At 39.3% G+C, this 24,223-nt stretch overlaps 5 protein-coding genes and 1 long non-coding RNA gene across 6 annotated transcripts; 1 reads left to right on the top strand and 5 right to left on the bottom strand.

Moving 5' to 3' along the window:
• Nucleotides 1-1,601: 1,601 nt before the first annotated feature.
• Nucleotides 1,602-2,504, bottom strand: LOC111082243. Its single transcript, XM_022378421.2, has 2 exons — nt 2,395-2,504; nt 1,602-2,328 (listed from the first exon to the last, which is right to left on the bottom strand). The coding sequence occupies exons 1-2, from the start codon at nt 2,429-2,431 to the stop codon at nt 1,670-1,672; spliced, it is 696 nt and encodes a 231-aa protein (XP_022234113.2). The 5' UTR covers nt 2,432-2,504; the 3' UTR covers nt 1,602-1,669.
• A 410-nt stretch (nt 2,505-2,914) lies between these two features.
• Nucleotides 2,915-3,658, bottom strand: LOC111078443. Its single transcript, XM_022373134.2, has 2 exons — nt 3,550-3,658; nt 2,915-3,483 (listed from the first exon to the last, which is right to left on the bottom strand). The coding sequence occupies exons 1-2, from the start codon at nt 3,584-3,586 to the stop codon at nt 3,104-3,106; spliced, it is 417 nt and encodes a 138-aa protein (XP_022228826.2). The 5' UTR covers nt 3,587-3,658; the 3' UTR covers nt 2,915-3,103.
• A 358-nt stretch (nt 3,659-4,016) lies between these two features.
• On the bottom strand, nt 4,017-4,681 carry LOC111081497. Its single transcript, XM_022377576.1, has 2 exons — nt 4,613-4,681; nt 4,017-4,552 (listed from the first exon to the last, which is right to left on the bottom strand). The coding sequence occupies exons 1-2, from the start codon at nt 4,644-4,646 to the stop codon at nt 4,089-4,091; spliced, it is 498 nt and encodes a 165-aa protein (XP_022233268.1). The 5' UTR covers nt 4,647-4,681; the 3' UTR covers nt 4,017-4,088.
• A 1,101-nt stretch (nt 4,682-5,782) lies between these two features.
• Nucleotides 5,783-6,410, bottom strand: LOC111078457. The gene is made up of 2 exons (XM_022377577.2): nt 6,327-6,410; nt 5,783-6,256 (listed from the first exon to the last, which is right to left on the bottom strand). Exons 1-2 carry the CDS (start codon nt 6,358-6,360, stop codon nt 5,805-5,807), a joined length of 486 nt encoding a protein of 161 aa, XP_022233269.2. The 5' UTR covers nt 6,361-6,410; the 3' UTR covers nt 5,783-5,804.
• Nucleotides 6,411-6,539: 129 nt separating this feature from the next.
• LOC121403937 lies at nt 6,540-15,914 on the top strand. Its single transcript, XR_005967565.1, has 3 exons — nt 6,540-6,747; nt 15,621-15,775; nt 15,834-15,914. It is a non-coding gene; the product is annotated as an uncharacterized LOC121403937 (long non-coding RNA).
• Nucleotides 15,915-20,169: 4,255 nt separating this feature from the next.
• LOC111081499 lies at nt 20,170-21,370 on the bottom strand. Its single transcript, XM_041592252.1, has one exon. The coding sequence runs from the start codon at nt 21,328-21,330 to the stop codon at nt 20,233-20,235; it is 1,098 nt and encodes a 365-aa protein (XP_041448186.1). The 5' UTR covers nt 21,331-21,370; the 3' UTR covers nt 20,170-20,232.
• Between the last annotated feature and the right edge of the window lie 2,853 nt (nt 21,371-24,223).

Below are 24,223 nucleotides of genomic sequence, written 5' to 3'. Positions count from 1 at the left end.
TCTTGGCCTTATCCAATATGCCCTCTACAGTTTTTTTGATTTCCGGAACTAGTGGAATTTTATCAATTATACCAACACTGCTGCGCCAGAGACAAATGCTGCCTTTAAAATTCAATAGGTAATCAGAATATGTAGAGCTTATAGACTGTTTTGTTGTGGACTTACAGCAAACGAAGAGCAACGAAGTGTAGTTCATGGTGGAAAATTCTGTTTCAAACTGTTGGGAAATGCTTCAATTTACATTCGACTTTGGATCCCCATAACGAATGAGATTTTCTAGAATTAGTTTTTCCATAAATCAAGTATGTGATTTGAAGGTTTTTTGTAAGGTTTCTCACACTCCAAATTTTGTGGAAATGGTCTCATGAAAAGGGTCAGTTCCTTGGTTAAGGCTAAGTTCTCAAGGCTTTTACTAGGACTTTTTGTATTTTTTTTGTATACTTTTAAAGTAAATTTCGAAGTATATCTTCATATTTTTGTTGAATATATGTATATTTTCCGTATATTTCTATATATGTATGTTCAATTTTAATATTTTCATATTCCAGTAATTCAGTAGTTTCAATTGTGCCAACGAAAGACCAGAGATCGGAGCTAGCGAAGTAGATCTGTGGTCTAGTAATAATCCGGGCATACCGCAGTTGTTTTTAACCGACTAAGCCGTTAAGATCCAAGCGGATTGCATAGAATATCATTCTGCTTGACATTAAGGGACATTAGGTATTTTAACTAAGCACACCGGAATTACTCGAAGGTTAAATGGTTGTTCATGCCGGGGGCTGCATTTACTCCCTTTTTTGTAAGGAAATTCGTGATTATCTTAAATTTCTTGTCAATAGTCACACGAAATTTATTTATGATCGCCCCTTGGGTGGTATATGTCTTGGCCTTTGCCAAGACCTTTTTGATCTCATCTGCTTTTGGCGACTTTTCCGGCGCTGGTTCATCTGCCTTTGGAGACTTTGTTGGTTCTTTCTCTGCCCCGTTGCCCCATAAAACTATTCCAAATAAACATTTTATAGTTAAAGTTCCAATCAATACTTTCTTTCCATCAACGAAACTCGCGCAGAGCTGTGGTGCACACGAACAAAAGAGACCTCATCCTAGAGATGGTGATCCATAAACTGCAGAACAGCAATGGGAAGTCTCTTCCTTATGTTAAGAATTGTCTTCGGGAATTGTGCAACGCTTTGCCATTCGTTAAGATTGTCATTTACTTGGAGTTATATAACTTTTCTACATCGATTTGCAATTATTCAATGTTACTTATATATAACACGAGTATTCGATAGATGCGAAAATGGCTTTCAAATATGTAAAATTATTACCAATTTGAGCGAATTTCCAATATTGGAAACTTTTTATAACTTTTTAATCCATTTGTGACGTTTATTTTTGTGTTTTAAGGTTTTTTCTAGCATTTCTTGGAATTTTTGTAATATTCTTCTGTAGTATGTTCTGGAATTATTATACATATATTTCTGGTACATATTTTTAAATATTTCCATTAATTGGATATCATTCTAGAAATTTTTTCCAATACAAGAAATTGTTTCTCCAACTAAAATTTGATAGTTTTATAATTTAATAAAAATAAATTGTTTTAATCTATGTTATGTTATGTTTATTGTTGCAATGGAAAAGTGTGAGTAATTTAATAAAAATGGTTTCAATTTTCATTCTTAGAGGTGGGAAATTTTGCATTTATCTTCTCATTTTTGCGACCGATTTTCTTCCAAAGCGAATTCGTGACTATCTTTAATTCCCTGTCAATAGTCACACGCAAATTCTTTAGCAGACGGATGTACCTATTTGTATAGTGACGGCCCACGGCCGCGGTGAGATTCTCCTTATCGTACTCGTCCTTGTTAGGATTATTGCCTTTCAACTGAATATCCATTTTCCTTTGGATATCCCTGCACTTATCTCGCTGTTGTTCCGCCGTTTTCAGCTCCAGCGTCACCTTGTGAAAATTACGTTTCGTAAGTTCCAACGTCGTGGCTAATGTTCTGTTTTTTTCTATGCTCAATTCGTATTTTCTTCGCAATTCTGGTATCTTTATATCCAGCCTTTGGATGGCCTGCTCAGTATATTTTTGTTTGTCCTCCCAATAGTTTGTCAACAAGATCAGATCATGTGATTTTTTCGTTGTTAATCGTCCATATCTTCGTGGCCTTTGCCAAAACCATTTAGATGGTTCATCTGGTTCATCTGCCTTTCGCGATTTTTTCGGTGCTGGTTCATCTGCCTTTGGGGGAACTATCGACTCTGCTTCATCTACTTTTGGAGACTTTGTTTGTTCTTTCTCTGCCACGTTGCCCCATAAAACTATTCCAAATAAACATTGTATAGTTAAGGTTCCATCAATACTTTCTTTCTATCAACGAAACTCACGCAGAGCTGCGGTGCACACGAACAAAAGAGACCTCATCCTAAAGAAGGATATTCATAAACTGCAGAATAGCTATGGGAAGTCTCTTCCTTTTGTCATTCGTTTCGATTGACATTTACTTGGAGTTATATAACTTTTCTACATCGATTTGCAATTCTTCAAGGTTACATATGTATATATAACACAATCGCCTATTCGATAGGGGATCTGAAAATTGCGCGAAAAGAGTTCGCATTTCTTTCAAAGAAATTTGTTAACAAATTTCAGCGAATGTTTCTTTTATATTTGTCTTTTAGCTATAATTGTTTCTCCAGATAAAAGTTAGATAATTTATTGCTTTATTGCCGAGAAGCCGGCCGCGGCGGGGGCGTAAATTTATATTTATGTATTTTAAATTGATTTATACACAAATAAATTTGTTTAATCTCACTGATTATGTTTATTGTTGCAATGGAAAAGTGTGAGGAATTCAATAAAAATGGATTCAATTTTCATTCTTAGAGGTGAATAATTTTGCATTTACCTTCCCATTTTTGCGGGGGATTTTCTCCCTTAGCAAATTCCTGACTATCTTCAATTCCCTGTCAATAGTCACACGCAAATTCTTTGGCAAACGGATGACTTATTTGTATTGTCGGGGACCACGGTCGTGGGCAGATTCTATCGTTAAATATTCTTTGGATTGTTAATATTGTTAGGAATAATGCTTATTTACTGATCATCCTTGCAGCTTTCCCACTGTTCTTCAGCCCTATTCAGCTCCAGTGTCGCGTCGTACAATTTACGATTCGAAATTTCCAACATCGCGGCTAATGTCTTGTTTTCCTCCTTGCTCAATGTATATTTTCTTCGCATTTCTGGTATCTTTTTATCCAGTTTTTGGATGGCCAGCTCCATATATTTTCCTTTGTGCTCCCAATAATTTTTAATGGGTGGTACTTGAGCTGTGAATCTTCTTGCGAGTTCCCTTTGCCAAGTAGCTCTTTTTGATGAAATGTCTGGTTCATCTGCCTTTGGAGACTTTTCCGGCGCTGGTTCATCTGCTTTTCGAGACTTTGGTGGTTCTTTCTCTGCCACGTTTCCCCATAAAACTATTCCAAATAAACATTTTATAGTTAAGGTTCCATCAATACTTTCTTTCCACAACTGAAACTCACGCAGGGCTGCGGTGCACACAAACAAAAGAGACCTCATCCTAAAGAAGGTGATCCATAAACTGCAGTATAGCCATGGGAAGCCTCTACCAATCGTCTTCGGCAATTTTGTAACGCTTTGCCATTCGTTTTGATTCACATTTACTTGGAGCTAATTTTCTATTTCTTATTCAAGGTTACATATGTATATTTAACACGAGTATTCGATAGATGCTCCGAAAATAGCTTTCAAAGAAAATTATTATTAAATTTGAGCAGAAGTCTAGTATTTTTCTTCGTATTTTTTGCTATTTAAATAGTATGTACTTTTTTCTATGCATGGAGTTTTTTGTAGTTTCTGGTATTTTCTAGAATTTTGATAATTTTTGGAATGTGTAGTAGTATTTGTTGCACAGAAACAAAGGAAGACTTATTGGGGGCCTTGGGGGGGGCACGGGACCTAACGAAGTATAAGATACATTTTTCAGACATTTTCAATTGCTAAAAGCTTTTTATTTAACGTAGAACTATTGACAAAATATAATAATATTCAGGAAAACATATTATTCATTGGAGCCATTAGCGTTTCGACCGTTTCTATTAAAACCTGGATCCATACCTCCGTTGGGTTTCCAAATCGGTTTAAGAGGGACTCTAGTATACTCAGGATCAAAATCTCCAGAATTTATTTCTTCGTTGGTTTGATGTTGCGGTGAACATTCTTGTCTGGCATCCAGTATCTTCTCGTGGATATCCCCCAACTTTTTAGAGGCTATCTCCAGTGCCAACTTATTATTGGCTATCTCCTTATCTACTTTTTCCTGATCCAGTTGTATTTGCTGACTCAGTGCAACATACTTTTTAAGTTCAGGCTGCAAATTTCTGATGGCCTTCTTTGCATTGTCAATCCTTACTTTGATATCCAAGTAATCTCTAGGGTTTGAAAGGTTAATTTTCCGATCTAAATTTGACGGTTCGTCTAGAATATCATAGGGTGAAGCCGACACCATTCCCATGACCATAGCAACTAAAAAAAAAAACATATTCGATATTTTCTTAAAGTATTTCTCCGCAAAAAGATACTTACAAGCTCCCAGCAGATAAATAATACGAGTTTTCATAATAAAAGATTAGCTATTTCTTGTTCCAAAAACACTTGCCTATATATAGAAAAAACGAGAAGGAACGGGTGAGTCGCTTCTAAAGACGCAACTCTACTTATACCCGTACTCAGTCAGTATTTACATTTTTGAGCATGATTTTTTAGAATTAAAAAAAAAAAAAAAATTTTTTACATTTTACATTTTTTTTGCTACATCTGATATCTACATCTACAATGAATATTCTACATCTAACATGTAGATTCTACATGTACCATTTAGAATCTAAATTTTAAATTCTACATCTCCTCCGCTAGGGGTTGCTCGCGCACTGAACGCGGCATAGTGTGCGAGCGAGAAGGAAAATGAGTTGCGTTGTCGTTGGCAGGAGGGGGCAGGGGAAGCAACTAACAATTCATTTCTTCATTCTGGCTATAATTATGATCCGATCTGATTCAGATTGGGCAGTCTCATAGATATGGTCATTCTTTACGATACTGCGCTTTTAGTTTTATCGTATCTTTAAAAATCTGCCTGCCACAGATGTTCGTCCTTTGTGGGGGCGGAAGGGGGCGGGGTGAAATTTTGAAATACACTTGTAGCAGTGGGATATCACATGAGTCTGGAAACAAAATTTGGTTGTCTTAGCTCTTATAGTCTCTGAGATCTAGGCGCTCATCGAGGCAGATAGCCAGACAGACAGACAGACGGACAGACAGGCATGGCTATATCGACTCGGCTATTGATGCTGATCAAGAATATATATACTTTATGGTCGGAAACGTTTCCCTATCTGCGTTACACACATCCACTTTTACCACAAATCTAATATACCCCTTAACTCTTTTTTGAGTACGGGTATAAAAACCCGCTACACTTTAGTTCTACCTGACTTTTACTGTGACATATCATTTCGATAAGGTTTTTATATAATACTTACATATATAATGATGTATATATTTTTAGAACGATTTTTAAGTGTAAGTAAGATTACAACAGATTTATTAGCCGTTTAGTTCTGTTCTGCTTGACATTTAATAAAAAGTTACACACAATTTTCTGTATTGAATTTCGATTGTTTTTTTGGCGGTAGATAAATTTTCCGGAATACATATATTTAATGGCTATAAACATTTAGTTTAAAAAAACCTCTTAAATATTTTTAGGAATTTTTAGAGTTTATTTCCCAACGATTTGGGGAAGTGGTGGATCATAAGGGGATATGGGGAGTGTAGTAAGACCATTCCGTTTGTGGTCATAGCGGCTTTGAGGGATTCTAGTAAAACCAGGATCCACTTCCCTTGTGGTTTGCTGCCGCGGCACACAACTCGCCAATCGACGTTTGGTTTCCATTTCGGCCAACTTTATGGTGGCCATCTGCAGTGCCACCTTCTTATCGGCTATCTGCTTATCTAGCGTTTCCTGATCCAGTTGTATCTGCTGCCTCAGTGCAAAATACATTTTATATTCAGTTTCCAGTTGTTGAAAAGCTTCCCTGGCTTTACTCGGCCTTTGCTGAATTTTCAAGGCTTTGCTAATGCTAAAATCCTTCATATCCCGTTGCACGTTCAGCGGATCATACGAAATAGTAATAGGCTTTTGTGGATGGGACCCTGAAGATCCCAATTCAACTTTAAAAAACAGTATATATATTTTTTTTAAATATTTACTAAAAGTATTTGCCAGATAAAAGATACTTACAAACAACCAGGCAAGCAATAAAGAATTGTTTCATACCCAAAAGATTGAATATTTCCAATGCCAAAGCACGTCTGTATATAAAGAAGAAACCTCCAACTAAATATTAGTTATGCCCGATTTTTGCTGTGACATATCATTTCGATATGGTTTTTATTTAAGCGAAAAAGATACTCTGTGGAAAGCTAGAGCTGATTTTTCACTCTATACGATTTTTCAAGTATAATTAAGATCACAACAGAAACAGATTTAATGTGCAATTCGCATGCCCCCAAAATTAATGTGAGAACTGCTCCGAGATAGATCTGAGAGCCACCAACTGCCATTGTCTGCCAAGCGAAAGTGAAACTGCCTGCCAGAGAGATCCGTCGAGACATCCGTTTTGGCTTCATACTCATACGTAGAATGTGAAACAATCAAAATCGTAAGTATAGTCGCCTCCACAATTTTTCGTTACGTTTTGGGGGGGGATATGCAAATTAAGACTTGCGCCTGCGCACGCGTCAAAATTGGTTTCGGAATTGAATGTGGGCTGCAGGCAGCAGCCCCTGCAGCTGCCCCTGCCCCTGGTCGCTATACATATGTGGGCGATCGGTCAGTCTTCCAGTTTTTATGGGTAGGTGTCTTGTCTTTTCTTAATGGTTGAATTTACTACCAAATTATGCGCAAGTTACTCGCATTTTGCGTGGTGTCTGAAACAGATCTACATATGACCATAAAGTCGTTTACTACCAAAACAAATTTGAGTTGGAATATTGATAGAATATTAGCAGCTAAGCTACCCTATAAGGCGGCGGATTATACAAAATATTTAAGTTTTGTTTGCATTTAAGATTCAATTTGCAGCTGTTTTGCCATAATGCTACCTCAGCATTTATATTACATACCTACTATAATATTTTCTTGATTAATTTAAATATTTTTTGTTATATTTTTTAAGTTAATTTTATGAATTGCAAAATAATTTCAAATACCAGGTTTTCGTACGTATGAAAATACGGGCAACAATGTACTTTAATTGAGTAAAAATAAAAAAATTACTTACCCTTCAATTTCTTTCGGTGTGCCAGTTATCATTTGAAGCCAAAGAAACAGATATCTTACACCAGGAAACCAAGTCGGGGCTGTGCTGCAAATATGAAAGATATCGTATCATTAAAGATATATTTTTCCTCTGAATATTTAATTTATTTGAGCAAGAACTTTTTTAATTTCCCAAGAAAAATTAATTCTGCTTAATTTCCACATATATTACACGAATTTATTTAACTTTTAATATTCCCACACATGTCGTGACATTAAGATATTCCGCAGTAACTACGAAGTACTTTTTTGCAGCACCCTCTGACCCTTGCCGATCTCTGCCTTTGACATCTCATTGAATAGGTTTCCCAGTATGTATATTATTTATCATTCTCATTCCTGTAACATTCATAGATTTCTTTGGTTTTTCTTAACTTTCAAAGCCACTTCGCCTTTCGATTGATGTTCTTGCATAAGTCTGAAGACAATATCTATCATCTGTCAGCTGTGTTTCCCACACAAAGAGATTGGGTAGACAATGTCTTATTCCCTCATTTTGATTGCTTTATTATGATTATGATGATGATGATGATACTCTCTCTATCTCTATCCGTCTCTCTCTCTCTCTCTCTATTCGTCTCCTGTTTCATCTCCATCTCTCTGTTGGTTCCGTGACGCTCTTCTGGTGCTTTCCACTGCTGCAGTTTTCGGTTTCAATTTCCCATGGCTGCTGCTTGCTGCCTGCTGCCAGCATGTGTTTTATTATATGATTTTCAACGCTTCGAACCGTTGGCAGAGCGCAGAGGGCAGAGCACACGCTTTCATTTGCGTTCGGGGGAAAATGACCCACTTCCGGATTAGCATGGACCACTTTTACTGTCGTTACAATCGTAGGAAAAAGGGCCCCCAGAATCAAACCACTCTGTGGCGTGGAGTGGAGTGGCGTGGAGAGTGTAACGCGGAGTGGAGTGTGGGGGCCTAATGATGTTGTCGCTATACATTCATATGTAGGTATCCCACTCCTCACATCCGCTGGATACAACAATTCTGTCTGTCTTTCTGTCTGGGTCTGCGTCTGCCTCTGTTGCATGTTTGTTGCATTTAATTGTAATTTATTTGCCATACTCCATAGAATGGGGCCTGGAAAAACAACAGAACGGAAGCAAATATTTTCCGGTGGAAGTCTGGATATAGAAAAAGGGAAGTCCACCAACAGACTTCATCATTCTACTCGTATCAAGCATTGATTGATTGCAGGGGCAGCAGGTCCACCAGTAGAGGAGTACTAATGGATCCCGCAGATACTTGAGTAAGAAAACCCAACCCTAAAGAGAGCGACGGCATGCCAATGCCAATCGAATGGCCTTAAACGACTTCGTTGCCTCACTCCTCTCCTCACTCTTTCTCTTGTGGTTCGCATTTTGTCGGCTTTTGCTTAAAGGGAAGAAAATGCCAAACGATGCCGACAACTGGAGTTCGACTTCAATCGAACTGTGTGCAAAAGAATCCGCACAACACAATAATCAATCGACAAAGGGCCAAAGTCGATGCTCTGGCTGAAAGGCTGGGGCTGAAGCCAGAGCAAATTGCTAGCTAATTTTGACGCAAAGAATGCCAAGAATCGCGAAACTGTTGGCAACCGACAAAAGGAAGCTGCAACTTCCTACCAAAAGAGGACAAATGTATGCAGCACCTGAGGGTCTGCTGCTTGGGCTGATGACCCCACTCTACACGGGCGACTCTTCACACCACAAAAATCGGGGTAGGGTGCCATAATTGCCTATACGCAGACAGCAGCACAGAAGCAACCGTCAGGCTAATTACTGACGAAGCAGGGGGCCCACAAATCAAAGCGGAAATTGTTTATTAAACAAATCCCAAATGTTAGTTCTATTCCATGGTGTGGATAATGGAGTTTTAATTGAGTTCTGTGTGGCAATCGGCATGCGATGCGTGTTCGAAATTTGTGGATTAGATGACATAATAATCGGGCTGTCATAGAAAACAGGAAGAAGCCTAACAAGATGGGGAAAACTAAAGAGGCCCACCCCGATCTAGGGCAGAGAAGGTTCTTGATAAAGGGAAGAAGAGCAGAAAGAGGAAGTGGGAAGAGTGTGGTAGTTCGTAGGTTGGAATATCTGTAGATAGTACACTTTTCAGCAATCGTTAAAATAATTTCAAAGACAATCCCATGGTGAACATTCCACTATAATGGTTTACCATTCACTTTCATTTAGTGCGAAATTATTTGCATCTGTTTGTTTGCATCTTTTGAAAGTATGTTATGTATCTGCAGCTACAGCTACAGTTCAGACTTGAGCTATTAATTCTTTCGCAAATTATTCATAGATTTCTCATTATTTTTGTACCATATAAAGGTGAGTCTTTAATTTCCTGCCTAAATTATATTATATTTATTTTTAGTATAATTAATATATTCATTATTATTATATTTATTTTTATTATTATTATATTTATTATTATTGTTATATTGTATTATTTAATATTAAGGTTAAATATGGGCCGTATTAAAAAGAATTTTTTAAATATATTTACATTTAAATCAAAATAAATTCTAATAAATAAATAATAAATTATAATTTAATAAATACATTTTTTTTTGTAAACAATATTTTAATTCAATTATAGGTGTTAATTATCTCTACCCTTCACTGCACTACTAGCTCTATTCTAGTTAGATGTGAACTCTAAATATATATTCTTTTGGCCTACTTTTGGAGTCCCATTAGCAATGCCTCGATCACAATTTCCTTGCGTTCCTCTCCATCACAAATGTGGCCCAACAATAACTTCCCTTTCATAGCAAGAAATAAAACTACATTTCAAAGATATACGGATACATATGGCACCTCTAGATACGTACATATGTATGTACCATATGTCATTGCAGTTGAATTGAATTGCAAAACAATTTCAAATCATCCATGGACTGCTCTTGTACGAGTACTAGAGAGGGAGTGGACGCAGTGCTTCCCACTTCATCTTCTACATGGCAGCAGACAGCTCATCTGTGTCCCATTGTGGTAATGCAATTGCCGGTCGCTGGAGCTAGACAATCGCTTGACAATTGCTTGAGTATCTCATGGATACTCACAATTGTGTCAACGTTGCACTTTTTAGCATTAGCTTTGGCTGTAGCTTTTTTCTCACATTACACAGAGGCACGAGATGCAAGCGAGTGAGCGAGCGACTCGGTAACTGAATAGCAGGGAGGCAAGCAGATACGCGCGCACACGTTGCAACTTGTTGCCTTGCTTTCTACTACACTGCCCCACCAGCAGCAGCAGCAATTTGCAACTTTCCACATGCCACCACCAAGTACACAGATACGCGTATAAGTATCTCATAGAGGAGGTACTACGTACTCGTCTCTCTCTATCCGTACGTATGGGGAAAATGTTGATGTTACGCTTGATTTTTTATTCAACGATTTATGTGTCATTGTTTTGGCATCTGAAATTACCAGAAGACAGAGAGACAGACAGACTCACAGACTCACTCTCATTGTCGATTGTTGTACGTTGAGTAGTCTGTAGCTTTATCTGCATCTTGGATGGTAATGTTATGTTGATAACTTTCCCTGCTGTATCTCATGGATCTTCCCCCCACCAAGTGCGTGTCGAGCGGAAGTCGATTTCATGCCTTGATCTCTACCTATCAGCCACATGATGTAATGATAGTGGGTGCTGCTGCTGCCCCCTCAACCCCTCTTTCCCTCTTGATTAGCCATATTAGTGAAAAGGAAAGTTTTCTCGCCACCTGAATGGCGGCAATCATCATTAGGTGGTGGCTGGCATAGGCATATCGAACACCCCCCCAAATGCGGTTCCAAATTGAAAATTAAATGCATATAAAAAAGCATACCTACAATTTTCATTGCATTCCATACGCCTTTTTATGGGCATATCCAATCCAAAAGTTTTTTTTTGGTTTGCGGATTACAAGGTAGTAAACGACTTTTGGCCATTTGTGGATTTTTTTTTAGATCTCACACACCACATATAAGTCGTGTATTTTGCGCCTGATACTCGTACTATTATGTATAATTTTCTTCAATTAAAGACCAGCAGACACCTACTAAAAGTTGACGGGGGGGCTACTGGGTTGCCCACTCAATCAACGAGCGTTTCGATCGCCCACATAATGACCCTGTTTTGGCGACTATTGATAGCTCCCACACATCACATGCTGACAGAGTTGGAGTGTGGCTAGCAGAGGAACTGAGAGATCAAATAAGTCAAGGGAAAAATATCATTTAATTCTGACGGGTTTCAAAGCATATTTTGTGTGAGTATTTTAAGGCTATCCGCATAACAAGATCGAGTCTGACTTCTTTGATGCTTAATTACATATTTTAAGAACTATAGATCCGCAGTGCCGCAGCATGAAATTGATCAATGCTTACAGGTACGACTATTATAGAACATTCTTTAGTATCTTAAGGTCTCAAAGACGATTCCGACTTTGTTTATGGTTAGTTTCCTTCATAACTTTAAAGCAGATAAATCAAAGAATAAAATGTTTGCATTCTGACTGATTTTATAAAACATTCTTTGGCATTTTAAGCAAAACTATCTCCTGTGATTGAGTCTGCCTATGTTTAGGTATAACTTTCATTAGCTATTGTATCAAAGAAGTAAGGATATTTAATCTCATAAATTTCTACACCAGAGATGTGTAGTTATTAAATATTTCTTGAACATATTTCATATATTTATGACAATATTTTATGGGTTAATATAAACCTCTTAGATATTTTTTTATTCTTTCGTAATGAATCATCTCCAACTATTTTCTAAAAATATTCTCCATATTTTCAAAAGGTCACATAACCATATTCCTGAACTAAGCTGACAATTACATTGCTAAGAACACAATTCCATCGATTCTCCTCTCTTTTTGGGGGCAGCTTAGTGCGCAGTGAGCTTCAGGCACCATCGCCCACATTCTGCCACAAATACTGAGTAAAATTGAGTAGCTTTAAAACTATGAAAAACCCCAAGCCAAGCCAGGCCAGGCATTGATGTAGGTCGTTGTCTGGTATGAAAAGTCAGGCAACGACGTCATCAATTTTGATGCCATTTATGGAGGGTCTCTCTCGGAAACAGATGGCCCATAAAAAAATGCAACAAAAAATCATCTTTTGTTTTTTTTATGGAACGTCCGCCCGCACATGGGTAGACGACACGGGGTGACATAAGCTGCTGCCGTTTTTTGTTGTTTATTATGTTTCTTTTTGCTCTGCGACTTATATAACGCAAACGATCCCCCTGACAGATGACCCACGCAAGTGCAGCGCTGGTTCTTAGCCAAGTTCGATGGCGTTTTGGGCTTTTGGTTTTTGTGGCTGCTAATTAATGGGACGGGAAGCAGCACCGCGACAGGTTGGCGCGTGGCAAACTTTTTCCTACCAAAAAGGCGCCTACAATCTTGTAGCTTGATTGCATATCTTGTGGATGTATCTGTCGGCTCTTTTTTGGTTGCACTTTTTCAGCGTGGGTCTGTCTGTGGGGCTGTCTATTGGCCTGGAAAACAGCTTCAAGCCCGCAAGCGCGTTGGCGGAAAAACAACTTTAAGCCAAACAACAAAATACAAAAATAAATAAAATACAAAAATTCATTCACTAAAAAGTTGGCTGTTCAGATTTTTGTTGAATGAAATGGTTTTTTTTTTTTTTTGGTGAATGGAGCCAGCGAGCAGCTTGTGGCTGTTTTAATTGTAAAAAGCCATGGCCTAAAGGTGTTTATGGCCACAACAGCATTTGCATATCAATCGAAACGTAGGAACAGAATCCAGAGAGAGAGAGGGTTCTCAAGCTAAAGGGAAGTTTCTGTAGAATATAGCCTGCATATATTATTGGTTTATTTTATTGGTTTTTCGGGGATTAACATATTTTAACCCAGAGATTTCTCTCTCACAACTTCAACTTCATTCAGGCGCTCCACTTGGCATAAATCATACCCGAAATATATAGCCAATTATTCAAAGCCCCCCTCCTAGATATTCCCTCTGCACATACTTCAATTTTTGAGGTCAACGAACAACACAAAGTTTTTCCATACATCAATCATCAAAAGACTGAAAATTTCGTATTACGTCCTAACTCCCAAGAGAGAAACTGAAGGCCGAATGCCGAAGTTGAAGCACCAGAGATATTGTCACCAGATCGATGTTTTGTAACCAAAAATTCAGTAGCCTTAGGCGGGCACTGTCCACTCCACTGCGCAGGGACCACCATCCCCTTCCTCTTGGCAAGGGGTGTATTCGCTTCGCTTTTGAATCAACAAACCATAAAACGCACTTAACCCAATGTGTACTTCAGCTTCAGAGTTTCAGAGCTTCAGAGAGACCAGAGCAGTTACAACAAAAAATATGAAATGAAATATGAAGTCCAAGGGAGAGTCGCAGCTTGAGATACCCTGCCAGATTCATTTTTTTCCTGGCTTTAGTTGGATTTTCTGCAAAAATCAAATAGTTTTTCCAACAAAATCTTTAACCAATTTTTCCTATGGCCATTATTATTATTAAAATTTCAATTATTTCCTTAGTTAATATACAGAAATATATAAACGATATTGTACCATAAACTAATTTTTAAAGCGAATATTTTTATGGATGCAAAGGACAGAAACAATTGAGTAATAAAATATAAAATATTTGATAAGGATTCAATTAATATCTTTATATTTTTGACTTACTGAATAAAGTAGATTTTTAAAGAAGATTATGTGCAAGATTTGCAGCTGATATATGGAAAAGGACAAGGGACATATATGATTAATAAATGTAGGATAATCAATTATTTTTGCTCCTATATTCATGTTTCGATCGGGCATCTGTTACCCTACTTCGTTCTCAGCACAGCAAACAATTGTATTAAATAATAATACCCTCTTCTTCAGCCAAAGAAAGAGTATAGAAAAATCTGTAGCTACTGGGCAACTTGGTCGTCTGGGAGCTGACCAAACAAATTGAACGACTGGAACCCTTTACTCCCCTGACTCTTGCCACTTTATCCATACACCCCTCTCCATGCACCTACTCTACTCCCTTCACCTACCCCCCTCCCGCTGTTACTTCTTTTGCACTCTTTGTGGCCGCCTCAATTGAAAACTCAGCAAGTTTTCAAAACAATTTTTGTGTGTGTGCCACCAAAGTAGAAGAGTAGAGAAGCAGAGCAAGAAGACAGAGGGCAAAACCTGTGGCAGGGGACTGAGTGGGGCAGTGGACCCAGTGGCTACGCTACCAGTGAGACAGTGGGCCACTGGATATGGATGTGGCTGTGGATGGGCGAGGGCGAGGGCGCCGTCGTGGTTATTGTTTGGTGCCGGCCGGCAATTGTTTTGTTCAGATCAAAAAGCGCTGATTAAAGCAAGTTGAGCGAACGAGCGGCTTGGCGGCAGAGGCAGCGTCAACGGCAGCGCAATATGCACTTTCAATTCTGGTTATTGTTGTCATCAAAGTTGTTCGGTTGTTCGGTCTTACAAATAGGGTATAACAGTGAGGTATCATAGCTGCATAAATGACTTAAGAATAAATTAAAGAATAAATGAATATATTGGGAAAAAGAATAAGCTTTATTGCCAAACCCAATTTTGATGATTTTCGGTCCCTTAATATTTTGCTTAAAACTTTACATTTCAATTAAATTTTAATTTTTTTATTTTAAGATTAATTTTTTGGGGGAAAAAATCCCCGAATTTCGGGTTTTTTGGGTGTTCCCGCGTTTGGGGTTTTTCTTTATTTTAGTGTTTTTTTTTTTTTTTTTAAAAAAAAATTTTAATTTTTTTTTTTTTTTTAAAAAAAATTCTCTTTTTCACAATTCAATTTTTTTTTATTTCCAAGAACCGGCACAAAAATATTCATTCCTTACAGTCTAAGCCTTCCAGTAAGGGTATTGCCTGTGTCAGCACCTATGTTCATGTGTTGCACTGCCCCCCGCTATTTCCACTCCTCATCTTTTGGTTTTTGGATTTGGGTTAAGCGCTCCAGCAAACGCCAAGTCATGCGTGGACCCCAAAAGCTGCGTCCAAAAAGAGGTTTTGCTTTTGTTTTGTTTGTTTGTTTTCAGGCGGCCCGCTGGTTGCCATGGCGATGCGTTGAAAGATCAACGCATGTTGCACGTTGCACGTAGCAATTGCAGTTTCAGTTCTTCTAGCGGTTCTATCCCCCCCTTCACCCAAGAGATTAATGACTGCCCAAAAAAAAAAGCTACGGAATTTTAATTTGATTTGTGGTTTCGTTTCGTTTCAGTTTTGGTTTCGGTTTCGACTTAGTTCAATGAGCATTCGACATCGACTGCGGTGCTTCATTAGGCGTGAATTCTTCGTGGAGTCGAGTGGAGTGGAATGAAGTGGATAGGCGTAACGCCCCAGTCCCATTCCCATTCCTAACTAGTTAATATGGGGGTAACCGCGAAGTTTACTTTGAGCAGCATCTCTTATCTCTTCTATTAAATAATTATAGTGCCCCAAAGGGTCTGACGCTGACCCCAGGAATGTTTTAGTTGCAACAAAAGGCTGCTAGAACTTGGCAAGAAATTTTGGAGTACTTTAAAATTTAAAGTTTAAATAAAAGGAAATAAAATAAAACTTTCAAATTAAATGAAAGAAAAAATTCGATTCTCGAATTAAATCCGAAAATGAATTTCAATTCTTGGTTGAAGTGAAAGAAAACTGCAGTCTACAATAAAAATGAAAAGAAAACTTGACTCTGGAATGAAAATAAATAAATTAAACCTAAAACCTGGGCTAAAATTTTTTTTTAGAAAATTGATAACAAGAACTGCATTGTACTTCAGTATTAATTTATTCAATGATGTTTTTATGTGTTAAATAGACTTTTCAATTTGGCTTCCAAATTTCAATTACCAAAATCTTCGTACGTAAATCTTTCTTTAGGCTTAATTCAAGTTTAATATCGCCTCTAAAATATTGCACTTCTGATACTAATACGTGGCTGGAATTTCCCTTGATTTTTGTTACCATTTTCAATTGAAATTCTTACGAGAAGAATTCTTAAGAACTCCTATGCTACCTTCCCATTTGTCTGCCTCTTGGAGGGCGTCTTCCAAAGACTTCTTTCAGTCTTTTTCTACAACACAATAAGATTGACACACTTCAAAGTTCAATTGTTGCCAAGATACTTTCCCCCACCCCCACCAGCTTCATGGTTCCACGTTGCCATGGAAAAACTCTTCCTCCTTTTTTCCTCCCAAAGAAAATCACTGCAATGGCAAGGTTTTTTTTCTCTCCCCCCGCCTAGTTGGAACTTTTTCGTTCCGCCATTCAAACTCAATTAACCAAATGGGAGAGTCGTTCACCTTTATTGCTGCTCTGCTGTTGCAGCTTCGTTCGCTTGTCCCTCTGTTGCACCTCCGCTTGTCCCTCTGTTGCACTCCCGCTTGGCCCTCTGTTGCACCTCTCTTTTGCTACGCTGTTGTTTCCCTTTGGATTGGGGAACACAATAGTCCAGAAAGAGCTTCCAGACGACGACACCCACAGCTTGAGAGCCACCAAACTCCACTCCACTCCACTTTGCAACCCGACCGAGCGAACGCTTTGTGTTCCGCTGAACGCCACTCTTGGGGCCAGCAGAAGAGGCAGGCAGGCTAGCATTGTCGCTCCTCTGGGTAAGTGCTGGAGCTGTGCAATTGCAAAAGGAGACGACCATCTGGACACGCTTGGGCGCACTCCGCCAGCTCCAGCAGTACAGCTCCACTGTAACTCCCCAGCAGTTCCACTGTTCTCTGAAAGTCAAACTGTTTACCCACGCCATCGTGGTCGTCGTCGTCGTCGTAGTCTATCTGTCAGCCAAGGCCAATGAACCGCCCTGTTGCCAGAGTACACGAGGAGTACATGTACTCCAAATAATCCACAGCCATAGCCCCAAACAACATCCAACGCATTTACCCCCCACACACACACACACACACACACAGACACAATAGCTTTGGCCCGACATTTAGCTGATATTTTTTTTGAGGCCAAGAACTTAGCTTTGGCCAGGTTTTTGGCCATGAAAAACGGCTTTTTACGTCATCGAAATGATTGGATGAAAACAAATCTGGAGAGAAAAACTGAGCAACGGCAACGGAAGCCATTAGAGGCGGCTTCCATGAACGGGGTGGGGCATGAAGTGGAGAGGAAGGCGTCTTGTGTTCTGGGTAGGAGCGGGAGCGGCTCGGTTATGTGCCCGGCATTCCAAGCAATTAATAATAATTTCCGCTGGTTTCAAACAAAAAGGCAAAGCTTTTCATGTCTCTATTTGACTGAAGAAGAAGCCTCAAAAGGTAGAAAGAGGTCTAGGGTCTAGACTCTAGACCGAAAACCACGAAGACCAAAGTTTATCTTTCCTTTGGTAGCAAGTTGCAGTTTTTATTTATTTTCAGTAAAGTTCTTAGTTTTCTTCTTTTTTTTTTTGGAAGCAAGTTCTTTGTTTTTGTGTTTGTTTTTTTGTGGGAATGTTTTTTGAAATGTTGCTAATTTTTATATACGCAAATGGAAAGAAGGGAAATATTGCTTTAGATTTTCATTTAAAAATTTCTCCAAAAATGTTGCATTCAATGAACAACTAGAAATAAATTTCTAGATTTCCCGTCTAAAAAGAGTTAAGGGGTTGTGGGTAAAGGGGGGTCGGGGGCGCCGATAGCGATGTCTGCTGTCTGTCTGTCTGTCTGTCTGCGTCTGTCTGTCTGTCTGTCTTTCTGAAAAAGAGAGGGCAACCAATTTGGTGGGGGGGGTGCTGCATTTTAGATATAAAAGGGGGGGGAATATAGAAATGCTTTGGTTCTCTCCTTCTCCAGCGCTTCACCTCCCCAGAAAACCAGAAGTTGTGCATGTACAATGTAAACTAACCAGAATGTTGTTTTTTGTAAAAATTTGCGCATAGGTTTCCGTTATATTTAATATCTCCCACTAAATGTACATGAATAAGTTCCTTCTCCACCCTTTATGTGGACATAAATATTCTCTCCCTCTCTCAACATTTTATAAAACTCTGCAGCAATTATGTTGCTAATTTTTGTGATGCTGAAAGAGGGTCATGAAATATTGCTTTAAATTTTCATTTAAAAATTACTCCAAAAATAAAGTTGCATTCAATGAAACAACCAGAAAAGAAATTTCTAGAAATTTGCCATAGGTTTTTATATTTAATATATTTTAAAAATTTCCCTCTTCTCCCTCTGAATGTAAATGAATAAGTCCCTTCTCCCGCTTTATGTACACATAAATATTCTCTGTCTCCCTCAACATTTTACAAAACTCTGCAGCAATAAATCACAAAATATGACCCAAGACTCAATGCGATGTGTGGCCTCAACTGAAAGATTTCCCCATAGCTGCAAGCGATAAAAAGAAGTCGTAACCATTGCAATTATCATTGAGATAATCTTTACCAATCTGAATCTGTATCAAAGTCTAGATCATGGGGCTTTCTTATCGTTTGAACTGTGACCCAGCGTCTGGCTGCGATTGCTAGTACAAATTGTTGTTGTTTCTATTTTGCTGTGCATTTACCGGCAAAATGTTTGTTTATTTTGACACGTATTTCAGCGACCCAAAAGACGCTTGTTAGTAAATATATTTCCGTAATATTTGTGTGCCCTTTTTTGGGGTATTATTTATAGCACAATCAACGACTGTCGGGCGGGCTACTGTCTGCTTCGATCTGTTTGTAATTTGTTTATGGCAACTGTTGCCTCGATTAGATGTCGGCGCTGACAGCCTCGATGAAGTCTCTTTTGAAGGCGCTGCCGCAACGCAGGGCAACATGTGTGGCAGCGGCAGCAATTCTCATTTGTATTTGTTGTTTATTATGCCACGGCCTCTGCGTGGCTTGGCGTGGCGTGGCATGCGGCTGTGGCGGCGGCGACAAAACAGTAGGAAGAACTGCTGCTGGCTGCTGCTTGCTGCTGTTTTCTGTCTGCCCTAATGATTTTGACCCTGAACGAATTTTCAAGTGGTTTCGGTTGCCTGGTTGCATGCCCCGTTGTAAAAGTTGTAAACATGTCCAGCCCCGAAGACTATCCATGCCACAGCGACTGAGTTATAAATTCGTTGCCCAGTTGTTGGTTTATGTCGCTCTTGGTGGTGCCTGTGCCCCACACGTCATAGATGTCGCGCTTCCCCCTTTTTTATTTGTTTTGTATTTTTTTTTTCTGAGGAGGAGCCACAGAAGTTGAAATTGGTTGACAGATGACTGATGAGAGTTTTGCTGGATTGATGGCTGAGAGAGCCCACACCAAAACGCCACGCCACGCCACACAGACACAGCAACATTAAAGACAAAATCTATATATAAAATCGATTAAACAGACGATCCACAATAAATGAAAGCAAACAAAAAAAAAAGGTGTTGCCTTACACAAAACGCTTTGAAGTGGAGCCGCAAAAGGGAGTTGGAGCCACAGGAAAGGTGAATTATGGCAAAGGAAGCAGTAAAATAGGAAATAGGAAGAGATTTTCCTATAGCGAACGAATCTTTGGGGGTTATGATGAAAGTTTATTATGATTTTTGGTGAGTTGAAGTCTTTGGATGAGAGAGAAATATGGAAACTACAAGGCTAAAGGCTTAGAAATTATTTTAGAGCATATTTTCAAGAATTTTTAGAAAGAATATAGAGCTAAAAAAAATGCTAAAAATATAGAAAATTTAAAAGATTACAAAAGAAAGTTGCCAGAGAATATTTTTCACATTTTGCTTAGTTTTTGTAGAAGATTTTCATATAATTTGTAGTAGTAAATATAAATAGCAACATAGTTCATGGATAGAGATAAATAACAGAAGAGTTTAAAGGTAAAGATACAAAACAGAAAAGAGAAAATATAAAAATTCCAAAAAAAAATCCCTTCCTTCTCCCATTTTACTCACTAAAAATGACAGTCTCTGCCCCCAAAGTGGCATCCAGGCTGGCCCAACCCAAGGCACTTGCCACCAATTGCTGGATCTGTCGCAGGGGCACACCCGCCTTCTCCAGATCCTCGGTCAAGCCGCGATACTCCTTCAAGGAGCGAACATCCCGCAGCAGCTGACGGAACTCCAAGCTGCGGATGAGACGCACAGCACTGGAGAGCTCCGCATCCGAGGCGTACATCCGCAAGTAGAGATCCCTCAGAGCGGTGCGCGGCAGGACATCCCGCACATCCTGCAGCAGGCCACGTATGCCCTTGCGACGATTCGGCAGAGGACTGGTGGGCGCCTCTGTGGTGTGAATATTGAGGAAAACTCGCACATAATCAAAGTAGTAGGCGGGATCCAGCTTCAGGCGACGACAGATATAGTCCTGCAGCAACTGATGCTGCTTGGTGGCACGCAAAAGTGCCACCTGCTCCTTGAAGGCTTTGCTCTTGAGTAGTTGCAGCAGCTCCTTCACCTGGGGATCTTCAACGGCATTGGCAAAAATGTTGCGCAGCTCGGCAGCAGGCAAAACAGGTCGTGCCACGCGTATGAGATTGGTGAGTCCACGTGGGGCAGTGCTGGGACACTCTTTCGTATCACGTGTGGTCAGTAGCGCCTCCAGTGTGTTCTTCGTTGTGGTGGGATAGGTGGTAGGGATCGCTTCTGTGGAGGAGACTTCACTGTTGGCTGTAGAGAGGAGGTTTTCGGTGCTGGCGGAGACCTTTTCGGTGCTGGCAATCGAAGGAACCTCCTTCTCTGTGCTTGCAATTGGAGCAGCCTGCCTCTCCGTGATTGTTTCTTCTACCAATTGACGCGCAAGCCTTGCCTGATCCTGTTCCTGCTCAAGCCACACGGGCATCCAATTGATCTTCTGTGCTGTCATCACATTCTGCTCATCCACCGAAGGTTCTGCCAGCTCCATTAGCTCCGCGGACAAAGCAGGAAAATTCTCCAAATAAATGGCTGTCGTCTCCTCTGACGACTGCTCCTCCAATGATGAATCTCCTGCCACCAGTAGCTGCAGCAGGCAGCCAGCGAGCAGGTAAACGACTAGCCGATACATGATGGAATCAATTCGAGTGAGAACTGTGCTTAAGCCACATCAAATTGCACATTTTATAGCCCGCTGAGATGGCAGCTCCCTGCCTTGGCCTGGCCAGGCCGCTCTTTATCTTTTTGGCTGTTGAATCAACGAATCTGAATCTATTTGCTTAAAATTTTGACAGGCAAACACACAATCGTTCCGTCAACAGAAGCGCACAAGAACAAGTCAAAAGGGAGTGTGAAAAAAGTGGAACGACCTTGAAGAAAGCTCATCAATCTTTCATATTTTTCCCTGCCATCGCATCATCGCATTGCCCTCATCGAATTGCATCGTAAATCTCACTTCCCTCCCCTTCCATAAAAATAATCGCAATTTCATGTTTTCTGTCAGGGATTTGCTTCAATGGTTTTTCTGGCAGGAGAAACGTTTCCTGCATGTCCGTAAAAAGCATTTACATTATCACAAAACAATAATCTATTGAATATCTATTGCAGTTAATTTTCTGATGGCAATTTACACTCATTTGAGAGATTTGTAGGTAAATCTTTTTGATGGCTTTTCGAGCACACATACAAGGAACCTTTTTGCCTGCTTATTTTCATGATCATTGTATTCATTATCTTAAAGACCTTAAGGATTTATCAACTATGGGATTAAGTTGCTTTAAATTTGCATTATTTATGGCTGAAACGTTTCAAGGGGAAAAGTTGACGATATTCAGAGAGTTTTTGCCGGGTTTTTGCGGTGGCAAATACATGATAAGATGAAAGATGTGAAATGTTATTACTCACCTTTATAATGATTTTGAATAGTTAAGAATAATCTTGTAGAACTTGTGGAAATTTCTTCACCTTTAAACTGAAATTAAATATAAAAGAAATAAATTTAGTATTAAAGTTGGTAAACAATCTATTTGATCAAATATTACTCCAGTATTGTTGGGAGCATATACATATATTTTCAGCATATTTCTAAAATGTATAACCATATTATACCGATCTAAAAAATTGAAAATGTTCCTTATTTTTGCCTCTATTATTTTTTCCGTAAATTTTATATTATATTTTTAAAAACAAAAATTTCCCATATTTCTATATATATTTTGTCATATTAAAACTATTATGTTTCATTTTGCATATATTTTTAGCTATTATTTTAATATTTCTACTATTTAACACTTCAAAAAAATTTATTTTCTGATATTTATTAAATATTTATTTTTAAATTTTTATATTCCACATAGTTTTTAATATTTCACATTTTGCTCTCCATGTTTCCTACCTAATTTTCATAAACTCCCCTTATAGCCCCCTCAAATTTTAACCAAATTATTAACCTCAATTTTCTGTATTCCCTGCACGCATAAACCTCTTTCAGTCCCTGCCCTTGGTCATAATGGAGACCATTGCCATCAATCTGATGGCCCGTAGAGATTTTTGTAGACATCTTTTATCCAGCCAAGATACCGGAGATACCCAAGCAAAACAAGTTAGTTGCCATACACTCGTATAAAATCCTTTATAACCCATAAAAATCTTCCCCAAAACACAATCAAATGAAATTTTATGTTAATCCACGAGAAGAAGGTCCCTGTCCCCCTTCGCCTCGTGGAAGGAAGCGACACCCAAAACGAAGAACAAAGTGTCTGCCATCTGCACCTCTTTCTCGTCGTCTCTTTCTGTCCCTCCCTCTTTAAGGTCTCCCCCAATGAATATTCATGTAAAAATGTGGGGAATTAGGGTGAATTCTTGAGGGGTGGTAAGACTATCCTTAAGACATTGTCAATTTCAATACCTAAAATGTTTCGCTCATTGTCAACAGCAGCAAGAGGGAAAAACCAGAGGAAAAGTAACAAAAATTCAGAGTAGAAAGGAGAACAAAATTCAGAGGAAAAAGCAACCAAAATTCTGAGAAAAAAGCAAGCAAAATTCAGAGGAAAAAAGATAACAAATACCAAAAGCAACAGAAATTTCAGTGTCAAAATAAAAGTTATTCCTGTCCCTGCAAAATATTAAATGGGGGGAGACACAAGACCCTTGGTGTAATGAGTCCCACATGGAATGTTGCTGTGTGCAAATGATTTTTGGGCTGACGCTTTTACACATTTCACCCAAAAAAAAGAGAGAAAAAAGAATGATAGGAAGAAAGGTGGGAAAATGGGTGGCCTGAAAACATGCAAAAACATCAAGAGAGAGGCAAGAAAATAAAAGAATATTCATTACATTTCGAATGGCAGGGTAAGGACTTGCCTCTCATTCCACTTCCTGTTGCTGGCACCTCCTGCCCTTTATTGTTACCCCTTCTTTTAGGGGGCAGCATCCTTCTCTTATGCATCCACTGGAGGGCCCTTGCGGCTTAAGGCAATGCCACAGCCGAAAATACCCCCTTCTTGGGTGCCTAAAATATGGTTTCAATTGTTTGTCAGTTGTTCGGGCGGGCGGGCGCCTATTTATAGCGGGAAAACGAAAAATCCATTAGAATATTGCTGCAGACACGTGCCCCCCTGGCCCCTCTCTCCACAGGTGTGGCAGACAGAAAAGTACGCAAAAATGCGAGTGGAGCGAGGAAGGCAGGTTGGAGGGGAGAGAGCGAATGCCAAGCCCCAAAAGCATTGCCACATAAAGAAGCATTAAGAGAATTTACTCATCCACACACCTTGCAAGTGGATTGGGGCAGTGGGGGTGGGTCAAAGGCGTGACTGTACTGCACACGCAATGACCACCCCCGAATGGGGTCGAAGGTTTAAGTGGGGGCCACAACCTGGGGCCAACGCCCAAAGAGCAAACTATTTTTGGCGTTGGTGGGGGGGGCAGGCACCAGACAGACAGGACAGGACACACAAGGAACTACATAAATCCACCCTCCCCGTTGACCAGACAGCGGGCATAAATATTTATTTTGACACGCCTTC

Source organism: Drosophila obscura, unplaced genomic scaffold, assembly GCF_018151105.1.
Source record: "Drosophila obscura isolate BZ-5 IFL unplaced genomic scaffold, ASM1815110v1 contig_179, whole genome shotgun sequence".
NCBI classification, from domain to species: domain Eukaryota; kingdom Metazoa; phylum Arthropoda; class Insecta; order Diptera; family Drosophilidae; genus Drosophila; species Drosophila obscura.
Note: the sequence above shows the minus strand (reverse complement) of the source record. Positions and strands in the feature narration are given on the sequence as shown.